The following is a 14,467-nucleotide window of genomic DNA, read 5'->3' as shown; positions in this document are numbered from 1 at the left end:
CTTAATTAGTGCGCTGTTTGCTCTATTCTGACATCACTGTCCCGGCCTCAGCCCCTCAGGGCACAGCAGGCATGGACGGCCACCTGACAATGACCTGCAGAGACGGCCACCTCTCGCCAGCACCCAGGAAAGCACTGATTTAGTTCAGTGACTCTTAGGGCGCGTCTGTTCTAGTGTGTGCTGCACACCCTCCCCATGGCAGCTGCCTGCTCCCCTCAAATTCCTGCTACAGAGTTTGTGTCTGCCGTCGGGCCGCAGAAGCACAAACAGAAGCAGCCTCTTGGGCAGGCTGAAGCCTGTGTGCCAGGGCCTGCTTGCCTCCCAGGTCTGCAGCAAAGCCCGGAAGGGCCACAGCTGCAGACTGTGAAGGAGAGGGCTGGGTGGCCGTGGGCATCAGCCTGGGAGTTCCCGCGGAGAAGGGTGTGGAGACAGGGCCCGTTAAGGGCACTCACCTGCAGAGATTTCTTTATGACAATGTGGCACCTCTTCTCTGCCGAGGATCCACTGAAGGGAAATCTGTGCTCACAGCACAACGAAAAGAGGGCCCGAGAGCTGAGAGCCCCCGGAGCCTCTCTCCTTATTCCCAGTGAAGGCAACCCCCACACTCCTCAAAACATTTGCTCTTGACCTCCGAGAAATGTGACCAGAGGCCCCACAGAAACGCGGCTCCCACTCGCTGTTGAACAAATGATCAGGCTCCTCTCCATCGCGAGGGGAGCAAAGGCTATGACTCGTCAGGCCCAGGCCTAAGGGGCTCTTAAGGTGTAAAGAACAAAATTATTTCTGAGAAAGAATCTAAATGCCAGTCTCTGCTTTGTGGCCTTGGTTTTTATTATAATCACAATCTTTCAGACAAAGACACTGCGCAGCTGGCCCTGCCCCCGAGGCGGGGGCCTCGCCCCAGGGTGTGCAGAGCAGCCAAGCGAGGGTCAGCCGCTCCATCCCGGCCCCGGGGCGACCTTTCTGGGCCCCTCCTCATTCATCCAGGGCTCGCCCTGCCGGCAGGCTACAGGCATGTCCACTTGCCTCTCTTCCAATGGGTAACACCTGTCCCAGTGGATCCAACGCAAAAATATCACTCTCATTCTCAAAGTTGGCAATCAAAATATAGCTCTGAGGTCAACGGTACCCCCTACCAGGGGAGTAAAGGCTGCTCTCAGCCACGAGGCTGGGGGTGGCCCGCCCTCCCTCACCCCTTGAGTGCTGCACCCGTCCTGGGACGCCAGGGAAAGGGAGAGGTCGCACGTTCAGCTCATGGGAAAAGCCTGAATTGCCCACGATGTGCAAGAAGCTGGTTCCCTTTGCTCCGTCCGTCTGACCTGCCCCTTCCTAGCACAGCCAGCCTCGCCTGCCGGCAGCAGGCCAGCCCAGGTTCAGGTGCAGGTTACGTGGGAGCAGGCAGGCGCTCGGCCTCAGGGGTCTTCTTCAGAGCATGCACCACACACCGAGGGCATCTGTCCAGTCCTGCTGTGTGTCGCAACCCTCACCGTGCAAGACTCATGACCTCCCCTTGGGGTCTGGGCACACCCGGGCCTCACCACAGCCCACAGGCACCCAGGCCCCTGCCAGGCCGGGGGTCTTGCTCTCCAGCTGGTGCTTGTGCCCCCAGAGAAGCAGGTTTTGGCATTTGTCGGACAAACTCACAAAAGAGAAGCTCAGACAGATCCTCCAGGCCAAAGGTAGACGTGGAACAGCCTCTCGGCCCGGCCCGGCAGTGTAGGACGTGCCCCTCCCCCACCCCATCTACTGTCCTCCAGTGCCAGGACCCCAGAGCAGGGCCCCTGCCTCCACCTGCCTGGAAGGGCCTCGGAGGACACTGGGTGTCCCTGCCAAGAATGCCTGCCCTCAGGAGCGCCACCGCCAGTCGGTCCATGGCTCTCCCCTGCTCCTCCGTGGTGTCAGGAAAGGGGGACCAGGGAAAAGAGAAGTGTATAAAGGGACCATCGTCTCACACTCAGACAAGAAGGAATCAATGCAGAAAGCAGCAAGCAGCACTGAGAGGCCCCTGCTGCGCTTGGCTGGGATCTTGCAAGCCAAGAGAAATAAATGTTTTCCATGCAAGATCTGCCAGAGCCAGCTGTTTGCAGCCTCAGTCCCAGAACCCTAGAAGCTGGAGAGGGAACCCTCTGAGCGCCGAGGGCCGTTCCACTGCCCTGAGGACACCCATGAGCACGACTGAGGGAGCTGCCTTCTCGCTGCTTTGGTTGGGATGATGGATTGGGGTGTGGTGATGCTGAAACCTCACGCTTTAATTGGCAACTATAAATGTCTTCCTTTGATGAATAAATATGAGAATATAGATTATTTCTGAATGAATACTCTTCATTCGCTAGAGAAAATCTTTCAAAACCTGGGTTCCATGAAGGAACAACAAGCAGGATGCTTTGCAGTGAAAAAGAGCTGGGACCCGATGTCATTAGAAGCTCTCACACTGGAGGAAGAGGGCACGCTGATCTGCTGAGGCATGCCACTTCCTCTAGCAGAGCGTTCATTTGGGATGAGCACACACAGGCCACTGTGAAACTAGAGTCCACTTTATACGAACGAGCCTTTCACAAAGAACACAAGCCCCATTTTCCCTTTCTCAGTAAGTTTGACGTCAGCGTCCTGGCCCTGGGCACAGTGTTCCCGGCACTGGCTCAGTCCTGCTGGTGCGATCCCAGCGTCTCCTCGAAGGCTGGGCTTCCCTGTATCTGCTTTTTCCCAGTAGATGCCTACTTCCTTCATGCAGCCCTCCTCCTGAAGACTGCCCGCCTTGTCCTGGGGAACATGGGGCGGTCCCGCCTCTGTGAGGACAGAGCCACCACCATCCTGAGTGAGGCGCCCTGACCTCCCCTGGGCCTGCTCTCTAACTGTAAAGTGCAGACCCTCTGGTAGCATGAGAGCTGAACAGGCTTCTCCTTCTCGGCCTGGGTGTGCTGCGGGTGTGTGACCAACCAGGAGAGGCCTTACCTCGTGGGACAAGTAGAAGGCCGCAATGCCCAAAGGCCAGAAGCAGCAGAGCATGGAGAAGACGCTGAGGCCCAGGTGGTCCCGTGGGGGCATCATAAGGAAATTGTCTTCACTCTCTGTGTCACTGGAATAGTCGCTCTGCAAGAGAGAAATGGGCGGGGACGGGAGAGGAGAAGAGAGGATTAACAAAGGAGTCTCTCTTTGATGCCCCAGGACATGGGTGTCAACCCAGCACAGAGCAAGCCCTCCCGGGAAGGTCGCTGTTGTTGCCTGCAAGTCTACTTCTCCACGAAAGACAGCCCCCGCCTAGGGAACTTGCTGCGAGAACTGGAAGAGAAAAATCCCAAGTACAGGGCTTTTGGGCCTTTCTATAGATGAAATCCTAAAGAAGCCAGTTATTCCACAGATCTCTGGGATCGAGTGACGGACAGTGGGGGTGAAGGTGTAATCTTTCAAGGATGGAATTGGGCACTCCCAGAAGGCACATGTCTGGTACGTGGATTCCACTCTTTATGATGAGACTTCAGACTGGCTTACAGGACAAGGCGGGGCCCCTGTTGGGGAAGGGGACACTGTCCTGAGCCTCCTTCATTTCCTGAGACTCTGATCTGAGTAAGGACGTCTCTGGCCCTGGCGTCAACCCTGGGTGTTTGGGCACCTTCCTAAGGAGCTGACGGCTGCTTTGTCAGAAAACTCCTCTGTGACCAGGTCCCGCGGCAGGCCTGTGGGCTCAGCAGAGGCCTGGACAGAGCCTCTTGGAGAGTCTGATGGTGGAAGTCAGGGCACCCGCAAGGGATTTTTACAAAATAGCTTGGATGATTCCAACACTGACCAAGCAATGGGAAGCACTGAGCCAACCCCCGCAGATGCCCCCCAGGACACCGCAGGGCTGCGCTCCCCCAGCGCTTCCACCTCCACGTGCCCTTGTCCTCATCTGTTACCCAACCTGCCGGGCCCCTCTGTAAACTTCCTCTCCTCCTCAGAACACGGCACACACACACCGACTCATCCAAAAGCCAGGGCCACTCTATCTAGGTGCCTATTTTATTCAAAGATGGAGTTATATTTTACTGCAGATTTTGTTTTCTAAAAGAAATTAAGTATTTCTTCCTGAAAAAGGGTCATTAGCTTCCTAACTCCCTCTGCCAGCTGTGGAGGTTGTCACACACGTGGCCTCCTGAGGCAGGCTGGAGATGTCTGGGAACACTGCCCTGCACGGGGCTCCCTGCTCGGCGGGGCTCCAGAGGGAGGCAGTGACCTCAGCACCAAACACTCAGGTGGACGCCGGCCTGAGAGTAATAGCGGCAGGGACGCCTTCGCCCCCAGGACCACCTGCCGCAGCACCCTGCGTGCCTCCCCAACACTCCTACCCACAGATAGATACAGATGAAGCCCAAGGGTGACAACAGCATCCCTTCCTATTTTGGTTAATTAAACGCACATAAAACTGGCAATCAGAGCCTCTAATCAGTGTGCAGACAAACATGAGGCTGCAGCGAAACGATGGAAGCCTCCTGGTAGGACGTTGTTCTTGTCTAGGGGACTGAGAGAAAAACGGCACCTTCTGAAGGGCTCACTCCAATCACAAGCAAGGCCCTTCCCTGGAGGGTCTGCACTGTTCCCACAGCACCTGTCCATTCCACACACACACAGAGACACACCTGCGGGTCAGGGGCTCTGAAGCGCCACTTCTCAGAGAGGGCAGCTCCTTCCTGCTAGGCGGGTGCTGTCTGCTCTCTGCCCAGGGGAGTCCCGGTCACTGGGGCAGTGTCTTCCCCAGGAGTCTGGGACGGCACAGCAACCCCCCCCCACCCCGCAGAGCCGTGTCTGTGACATTTCTATTCTTTTTACTCTGCAGCATCACCTCCCGTATGGTCTCCCAAACAATAAAGGGAAATAAAAATTACCGTCCTCATGTCTGTCAGAGAAGGGAAGTACGCAGCCCCTGGGGGACGCATAATTCACGGGTGAGATTTGTGGACGGAGGGCTGCCCAGGTGGACAGACATGTGTGCCAGCTGCTGGAAAGTTGAAATCTTTGATCTGAATGAAGGATGTGCAGCTACCAGACGAGCCCGAACGCCTTCCCAGCTGCGCCTCTCCACCGGCAAGCAGCCCTGTCAACGCCACGGTCTCCAGACCCTCCCTCCACAAACAAGCAGCTCCGAGGGTCAGGGCTGGCGGGAATGGTCGAGCCGCACTTTAAAGGGCCCTCTGCGCCAGGTGCCGGCGAGATCTGGGAAGGAAGGGACCCACACTGCCACGCCCAGGGCAGGCCGTGAGCAGAGAGCCTGAGAGAGGGAGGGCCAGGACTGGAGGGCCAGCCACAGCTTCTAGACCTCAGCGCAGACCCTGAGCTCACAAGCTTCACGCTGTTGGGTTACGACGCCACGTGTCAGGGCCGGCCCCGTGGCGTAGTGTTAAGTTTGGTGTGCGCCTCCTCTACGGCCTGGGTTCTTGAGTTCCGATCCCCGGGAGCAGACCTACACCACGCGTCAGTCATGCTGTGGTGGCGTCCCATATACAAAACAGAGGAAGATGGGCACAGACGTTAGCTCAGGGTGAAACTTCCTCAGCAAAAAAAAAAAAGATGCGGCCAGTGGATGCTCTTGCACACAGGCAACAACTCCGTCTATGGGTTTTGTTCAGTTTTCTTGTTTCTTGGGTTTTAATTTACAAAGAGTTTTATATACCTGAGCTGGCTGCATTCTCACGGCAGCTCTGGAAATAGGTGCTGTTACCATGTTTATTGTTGTTTCTATTTTACAAAGGACAAAGCTGGGCGGTGAGAGGTGAAAATCTGGCCAAATCACAGAGCTGCCCCGCCTGTGACTGCTCACTTGGAGCCCTGTACTGTGTGCTGGGCTTGGACACCAGTGGTTTGCCTACAAACAAACCCTGTTTTGCTTCAATTGCTTCTTGTCCAAAGATGAGGTGTCTCCTGCTCCCGCCAGGGATTCTGATGACTTTGCTTCTTGACGGGTCTGTTTCACGGTGGCCAAGGGGAGGCCAGTGGCAGGAGTGGTCAAATGCGAGTTTTCCCAACCGAGCAGCCAGTGCCGTGCCAACTGCCACCCCGGCCCACACAGGCATGCTGGCAGCAGCGACTTCCATCTTTGGGAACTGCTTAGAATTACACCATTGTCCCCATTAAACAAAGATTAGATTTTAGGGAACTCCCCAAAAATCTTCACAGATTTTTGTTTAGAAGCATAAGGGAACCACACTCTGTAAATTGCAAAGCTGTGGCTACATGGCACCAAAATAGTCAATTTTGATTAAAATAGATTTTAAAAATTCAGACAAATTACAGGGCAGACAAAAACAGCCCAGCTCTTTTTATGCTCCTTCTTCCATCAGCGGATGCTCTCTGGGTAAAAGTGGCTGTGGGCACAATGCCACCAACAGAGAGGGCATGTGAGGAGGCCGGCCTGGGCGAGGCCACATAGACACCAGTAAACCAAGCAGAGAAAATACACACAACCACCACCACCAAGAAATGCATCACGCTCAGCGGCCGTTTCCAGGAAGCCTCTCTGTGGTTGTTAGATGGGAACATCTGCAGGGCAGATGGAAAGCATTCCAAAGGAGCTGACAATTCATGTGGAGGGCAAGAATTTCTTTATGCTAAACCTTTTGAGGAAGCAAATGCTCCAAGAGGGCAGAGACAGGCAGGATCTGCTGGGTCCCTCAGAGGGGGCCCTGCTGGTCCACCTGTTCCCCTACAATCTGCCCCGTTTTCATTACCTCCACCTAAAGAGGTGACTCAGTCCCCTGGGGCTTCCCTCCCTTGGGATATTTTCATAAAATAATCATGACACCAGGCATAACGCAGGCCCCACACCCAGGGTCTTGTACATCATGATGTCTCATGTCCACTCAGCTCCCTGAGCAAGGGCTGTGAGGGCGCTGTTTAGGGGTGCGAGGCTGGGCTCAGCCGTGTTACCAGGTCTCACTCAAAGCCTCACACATCCACCTACCAGCTCCTGGGCCCCATGATGCCCTCCTCATTCCCCCTGGCCTTCTCTCCTTGCTAATTCTGGAGAGCATCTCCGCCTGGCCCCACGGGAGAGAGCGGAGGCCCAGAGACCAGGCTGATACAGGACGAGGCCTCCAGCATCTCGGAATCCAAGACTTCCTCCAGAGGCTCACTTTCCAGGAGCACGGTCTAAGGAACACGTGGACAAGCATGCAGGGTATTCTGGAGTGTTCTTGAATACTGTTTAAGAACAGCAAAATTACAAAAGAATTCCACGTACAATTCCATAGAGTCATGGAAAATGATGGCATAGATGTTTATTTATTGCCCTGGAAAGATGTTTATAATAACTGAGGTAAAAAACCAGGGTAGAAAATGAAATAAATCCTATTTCCTCCAGAATTTCAGAAATTAGATGCTTCTAGATGGTGGGCATGTCAGTGATTTTTTTCTTTCTTTTTGCATTTCTGGGTTTCAGTTTTTTCCTACAATAAGCAAGGTTTATTTGGCGTGAAAATTCTAAAGGTGCAGATGCGCTGACAGGTGTGGGGCATCCAACATTCTCACATAGAACCCTGTGGAATACGGTTTCCCTGAGACTCCGCATAGAGGAATCATGTAACGTGGGCCCATTGCTCAGCAAGCAGCGGGCAGAGCAGGATTGGAACCCAACACCATCTGAGCAAGCCTGCTGAGATGCAGGTCAGACCTGGCCACTGGGCCCTTGGCCCTGTGTGACTGAGGGTCAAGACCAGAGGCCTCAGAGCTGCCCAAGATGCCCTCATCTGTGTGACTAGCTCAGCAGCCACAGCCACACAGCGCTATTTAAATTACCTAAAATCAAATACACCTAACAATTAGTTTCTCAGCCACATGCCAAGCACTCAGTGGCCACAGGTGGTTAGTGCCTAGCACACTGGACAGCACAGATGTAGAACATTTCCATTATCTCAAAAAGTTCTTTAGGACAGAGCCGTCTTATGGGATCTGCTCCTATTAACCCTGACCCCACTCTCTTCCACCCACAGGCAGCTCTCTGCTGTTCCTCCAACATGCCTGGCAGGTGCCCACCTCAGGGCCTTTGCACTTGCTGTTCCCTCAGCATGAAACTCTCTTCCCCAGATACTCACACGACCAGCTTCCTTGCCTCATTCAGGGCTTTGCTCAAATGCCACTTCTCATCAGAGCCTTCCCCGGATAACCTGCAAGGCTGTCACTGCCTTCCCCCACCTCTATCCTCTCACCTGCCCGGGGCTTCTCCTTTGCACTCCAGGTGGTACTGGCTTGTTTACTGTCTGCCTGTCTTCCTCTAGGCACCAGGAGGGCAGAAATCTTTGCATGCTTTGTTCACAGTTGTATGCTAAGTGCCCTGAGGAGTGCCTGGCACCCAGCAGGCACCCAATGCACATTTGTCAAGTGAATGAAGAATTCACATGCGCCCTCAGCCAAGGTGGCCCGCACCAACTGAAGCAGCGAAGCCCCCAGAATTTGCCCAGAGTGCACTGGGCTTCATTTGGGCTCATCAGTGCCCATGAACGCACTGCCTTCAGCTCTGCGGCCCCAGCTCGGCTCCTCTCCTGCCCCACCTGACATCCCTTCCCTGTGCACTACAGGACACACATCCTAACCATCCATTTAGATGAGACCACAGGGAGGATGGGGGAGAACGATGTCTCAGTCAGGTTCCAGGCTGCCTCACTGAGCACAGCTGATGAACAGAACAGAGGATAAGCCATGGCCAGGAGGCAGGCAGGTGGACGCAGCTCCCCAACCTCCGTGTGTCTGTCAGAGGCACACCCGATGTTCTATCGTCTTTGCAGCCAGGATGGAGCACAGCATCCCCTGTTTACATCAGATGAGTGGAGAAGTGTGGGTGAGGGCCTTTGATACCCCAGACAAGTCTATACTTAACAGCGCTTCCCCTGCCACGGAAAGAAAGAAATCCTAGTGAGCTGTGTTGGCAAGGCCAACGTCTGGGCTTTGAGCCCAGGAGTCCTTGCAGGGCTGCACTGGGACCATCTTCCCTCACCTGCACAACTGGGGCGGGCCCCAGGGGTCCACTGATGTCCACGTAGGGGTTTTCCGTGGGCAGCCTGCCCGTAGAAGACCTGATCCACTCATCTCTCTGCACCAGGCTTTCCCTCACACCTTGAGGCCCGCTGGCCTCTCCTTTACCTGAAATCCAGTCACATAAAAACCACAGTGGTCTGCTGAGGCCCTACTCTGTGTAATGCACACACGGCTTGCAGATGCACAGATGTATAGAGATCTGGGGGTTCAATAATACAGAATGTGGGGAAACCATATTTTAGTATCTAAACACACATTGCCCTCAATTATTGACTAATTATTTTGGGTATATAATTTAGTTTCTCCCACTAGGTAGTAACTGTCTTATAGATGGAGACTATTTCCTATCCTGGTGCAGTGGAGGCAAAAGTAAACCGACAAACACCGCTCGCCTTTAACACCGAACTGCCGCTTTGGGGCCCTTTTTAAAGAGCTTGTCTGTTGAGTGCGTTGTTGCATTTGGATGCGCCAGGTGGAGAACAGGGGCCAAGGGGCTGGGAAGAGCCCCGCAGCTTTCCCAAAAGAAGTGAGGATTTGGGGATCCCTAGGGACACCTGAGTGGAAGAGGAGGAAGCGGATGAGAGGGGAGGAGGAGAGAAGGGTCGGTGGTGTCACGAGCCTGGGGCACTGCGGAGGGTGGGGAGCCAGTGAGCAGCCCCGGGGCAGGGCCCAGGGATGAACTAAGGATGGCAGCAACCGTTATTCTTCACCACACGGGGAGAGAGAGTCTTAGGAAGAATTTCAAGTTCATGCCTGTCACCTCCTGCCCAGTGCTCAGCAAAGGCCAAGGAGTTTGTGTGTTCCAAATTTTGGAGTCAACCGGATCAAGGAGCAAAGTAGATTATGAAGCTAGACCACGGCCTTTGCCCCCAGCCTCTTTTAAACATGGGATGCTTTGAACACATGCTTTACAGATCAGCTCTCTTCTGTCCTGCATAGAGACAGCCCAAAGCAGATACAACCAGATTTTCCAAAATGCTCCCTAATCATCACCCCCAAACTTGCGCCCTGGATCATCCTAGGAAGATGAAATTATGTGCAGTGCCAGTAACATATCAAATGTACTTCATTCTCTGTTCTAACAGTTATTCTTTGTTAATCAACTCTCCAGTAATCAGGCAATTCAACTAATGGAAACGAGATTTCCTAAAAAACATGTATTTCCAACTGCAACATGTTTGGTCTCGATCCACTAACAACGGTCTATGTGTCCTGAAAATGGGGAAATACTCCCTCGGCCATCCGTGGTGGGCCTGGTCTAACCAGTTGGTCTCCATTTGCTCCTTGGGGGGACAACAGAGTGCAGGACAGCAGGTGGCAGCATCACTTCTCATTGACGAGGGGCACTTCCTGCTTTGGCTCATGCAGTGGGTCCAGCCTCAGTGAAGGACTGGGCGTGGACAGCCCTCAGGCCCCAAACCTGTCTGCATCCAAACAGCTCCGCCCCTTCCTGTTTCGCATGTTGGGGTCCCAGGCAAACATAAAACAAATGGCTCTCAGCAAATAAATAAATGAATGAATACACTAATAAATAAAGTTTAAAAATGAGGGAGTTAATGCATCACTCAGAATAAACATTTTTTTCCTTTTTGCCTCCTGGTAGTATCTGGTTCAATATTCCCTAAATGATTTTATATTCTGTGAGGAGGGAGGTATTTTTAGAAAACACTAATCTGATTAAAAGCACAAAATACGAAATTTTTCTGAAGATGGGGGAAAAGTAAGTTAACTCAGAAGGAGAATGAAATACAACGCAAGCGTCTTGCGTTTTCCAGAGCAAATGAGATCCGTGCGCAGGGCCCACAGTTCGTGGTATGTTTGTGTAAACAAGCCGCAAGCAGCTCTGCATTAGCCACCCCCAGTGGTCACCTCCGCCCTTGCCCGTCTCTTCTAGAAGCTCGCAATTTGATGCTGGGGTCAGAGCGGATGATTATAAATATCCAAGGCGATTATTTGCCAACGGGCTCTGTGGAATAAACCAGGGTTCAGTGTACAAACGCGGGAGGGGGGACACTCAACAGACACGCCTCTGTGGGTCACCTCCAGGAACAGTGCTCTTCGGTCCAGCTCTTCAAACCCCATTTTCTCCTTCACGGTGCAGCTTCAGGTTTTAGGCCTATACTCCCATGAAGATTGTGTCCCCATGGTCAACAGACATGATTAGCCTGAGATTTTAGTTCCTTTTTAAAAGAGGTTCAGCCTTTCGGGGCAGGCACCAGGTTCCGGGGGCGAAGCTCCAGGAGGAGGCCCTGCAGGGAGGCTCTCGGGTCCGCATCCACCATAGTCAGAGAGGAAACTCCGCAGAGGCGAGCGGACAAGGCTGGTGACGCAGCACCACGGTTTCCGTGGCCAGGTCTGCCGCGCTCGGGAAGACAGGCATTGCTTCAGACACAGCAGTTGTCGAGAGAAACTTCTGTTGGTGGTTACTTCTCGCGGACAAAGTGCAAATACATGTCTTGCCTGAGAAGTGGCTAATTATCATCTAAGGGTGGTTGTGGCCTTAGGGGTCTGTAATGTTCTGGAAGCAGGAGCCAAATGAAGCAAGATTCATTCAGATTCACCTCTCCGCACAGCTCCTGGTTCTCTTTGCTTGTGAAGGTGGGGTGTTGTGATCAGACATTGTTATACCAGAGGGCTGTTATTTAATATTCCTGCATTAATTTAAATATTTGTTTTCTAACTAGCTATGAGTATTTAATTTGATGGTTAGGTCAGGATAACAAGCGCCCTCTGTGACCCCCCATGAGGCTAGGTCTTCCTGTGGTCTGGAAGTGCTCAGGGGCCCTGGGAAACAATTTTAGCAAAATGCTTTCTTGGGACCTTAGTTTGGTTCCCACTAGAAGCAGATCTTGAGTAAAGGATTGAGGTGGAATTGTTTTCTTGGGACGTGACCACAGGAAAAACTGGCAGGGAACACACCAACAAAGGGTGTGTTACCAAGGCAGGGACCTCTGTGGGCACCTGGACCCTGGTCCTACTGGGACCTCACAGAGTTCAACTGAGACCATTCCTAGAGTTAGCCCACCAGAATGAACACCTCCTGTCACTTATCGGGGAGGGCAGCTCCTGGGGGCAGAGGTTCTCCCCAGCTTTGTAGGGTGGGCTTCAGGTCCCCAAAGAATGTCCTCAGTTAGGCAGAGGCCAGGCCAGGGGACATCCTGCAAGGGTAATACCTGAGGGGGCTGGGCTGAGAGCACCTGCTGCAGAGCCTGTGGAACAACTAGGGGTGTTAGACACCCTAAAAGCTTCAACCAGGGCAACGCTATGGAGCAGAACCACCACAGTCAGCGAACATTTGGGAGTCAGTGAGAAGATGGGGTCACACAAGGAAGATGGACATCCAAGATGACATATGTCATCTACTGCCACATGAATAGGCACAAAGAACAAATATGCGTCATGTGTCTTCAGAGAGAGCCTTGGGCAAAGCTCTCTAAGGCTCGATATAAAATAACATCACATAAGTCAGGTGAAGCTGACCTTGGCTTAGCCAGAAATCAGGGTATGTCGATAATTATATTATTTTTTCACTCTCATATGTTTTTGTTTTCACAGTGTGGCTATAATTGAGTTGTACACTGGACTTTGGATTTTGTGAAGAAATTGAGATTCCCATCTGAAGGCCCCGTGCTCAGTAAAGGACGTGTGAGCAGGGGGAACAGCATGTACAAAGGCCCTGGGTCAGGAGGGAGCACTGTGCATGCACAGGCTGTGGAGAGTGAAAGAGAAAATGGTGTGAGGTGGAAGCAGAGAGGTGCCCACAGACAGACCGTGCAGAGTGCTGGCCACTTGTCACTGCTTGAGGAAACCAGGGATTATCCCACATCAACCAAGTGACCAGGAAATATACAGGGACACAGTCTTTTATGACCAGCCCAGGGGGGCTGGTGTCACAACTGAAAACCAGCCCTAGAATGTCAAGTTATCATTAACTGTCGATCCAGTTTCTAAATGTGTATCCCTGCTCAAAATCTGCATTACCTGCAGGCATGATTTTCTGCACACATGTTATTGCATAAGGCAATGATTGTCCCTTTAGATCTTCTTGCTTCCACTTTATGTAACATTTGTGCAAGGAACTCAAGGCATAATCACCGAGTTCCTACTGTTTTCAGATGGAGAGTTAAAGCAGTTTTAGCAACGTGGATTTGGATTGGATTGAGGGTAAGGATGGGAACTAGCACTCAACTGTCAGCCCAGCCCTCTTGTCGCTGCACCTGCCTCACCTTCAGAGCCCACCAGTGCAGGGCCAGCGTTGGAGAGAGAGCACTTCCTCCACGCCGTGGTCTGGGCGCTCGGCCTGCCTCACCCTAGTCCAAGCGGAAATGATGCTCCCCCCACTTACATCACGAGAAAGGAAAATGAAAACGACACTAAGATACCATTTCCCACCTATCAAGTTGCCAACAATTAAAAAGCACAACAAAGCATACTATTAGGCTGTGGGGAAACAGGCTGATGGGAATGCAAATCGGTGCAGCCATAGGAAGCAAATTTGTCCAGATATAAGACAATCAAATACGAGTTTACTTTTTGGCCCAGTAATCTCACTTCTAGGAATTTATCCTGAAGATTCACCTCTAATAATATAAAAATATATATGCACAAGGTTATTCATTGCAGCATTATATGTAACTGCAAAATACTGGAAACAACCTAAATGCTCACTCAAAGGAGAGTGATTACATTAACTGTGATACATTCACACAGTGGAATACAATGCAGCTTAAAAAAGAATGAAGGGTATCAATGTGAATTAATTGGGTCGAAATTGAGGGTATCAGTGTTTTGAGGGTATCTACAGGTAGATAAAAATATATATGTGTCTACATATACACGCACATTGTTATATAGATATGTTTCTGGACATAAATGTGTACATATATTTCCCAGCACGGTCTGTTGAGAGGGCCTAGAAACAATGACACCCTCACATCCCCAGTAGCAATGAGCAGACCTAGCTCCCAGATATTGGTTTCTAAATACCATTCTCTAACAAAAGCAGCCAGGGCTCTTTGGAGAAATGGCTGATTTCAGGGCCATGGCTGCCAATGTACGAGAAACATCTGGAACAGTTTATTGTACTAGGAATGATGATAACGAATGATTAAAGAACGACAAGCTACATCAAAAGGGCACAGAAGCCAACTTGAAGGGGCTCCTGCTGCCACATCTGTAACGAAGTGAGCATCACAATAAATATACAATAAATACTGTAATAAATGGGATGGTAACCCATTGAATAAAATAAGAATAAGTGGTCTAGCCTGAAATAAAGTAACAAATGGGTAAAACAATAAATATGGGAGAAGCGAAAACTCTTCTTCATAGCTGAATGCCAACTAATAAATATAGAAGGAGCAATGGGGCTAGAAATTTGTCAAAGAATGCTAAAACTAGTAGGTGAATGACTAATGGAATGCAAGATGCTCCCATAGTCTCGCAGTATTTCCCTACAGGATAGTTA

General features: G+C 51.7%; 1 protein-coding gene across 1 annotated transcript in view; it reads right to left on the bottom strand.

Moving 5' to 3' along the window:
* The window catches only part of SYNDIG1 (synapse differentiation inducing 1), a 130,072-nt gene that overhangs the window by 93,898 nt on the left and 21,707 nt on the right, over positions 1-14,467 (bottom strand). Inside the window, exons 2-4 of the mRNA XM_087444926.1 lie at positions 8,960-9,105; positions 7,018-7,119; positions 2,953-3,090 (exon numbers count right to left, since the gene is read on the bottom strand). Coding sequence (XP_087301052.1) covers positions 2,953-3,090; positions 7,018-7,119; positions 8,960-9,105 — 386 coding nt within the window. The remainder of the gene's footprint in view (positions 1-2,952; positions 3,091-7,017; positions 7,120-8,959; positions 9,106-14,467) is intronic.

This window comes from Ceratotherium simum, chromosome 21, assembly GCF_057802395.1.
Source record: "Ceratotherium simum simum isolate JZ-2026a chromosome 21, ASM5780239v1, whole genome shotgun sequence".
Taxonomy (NCBI): Eukaryota; Metazoa; Chordata; class Mammalia; order Perissodactyla; family Rhinocerotidae; genus Ceratotherium; species Ceratotherium simum.
This window is presented reverse-complemented; position numbering and strand designations above follow the sequence as displayed.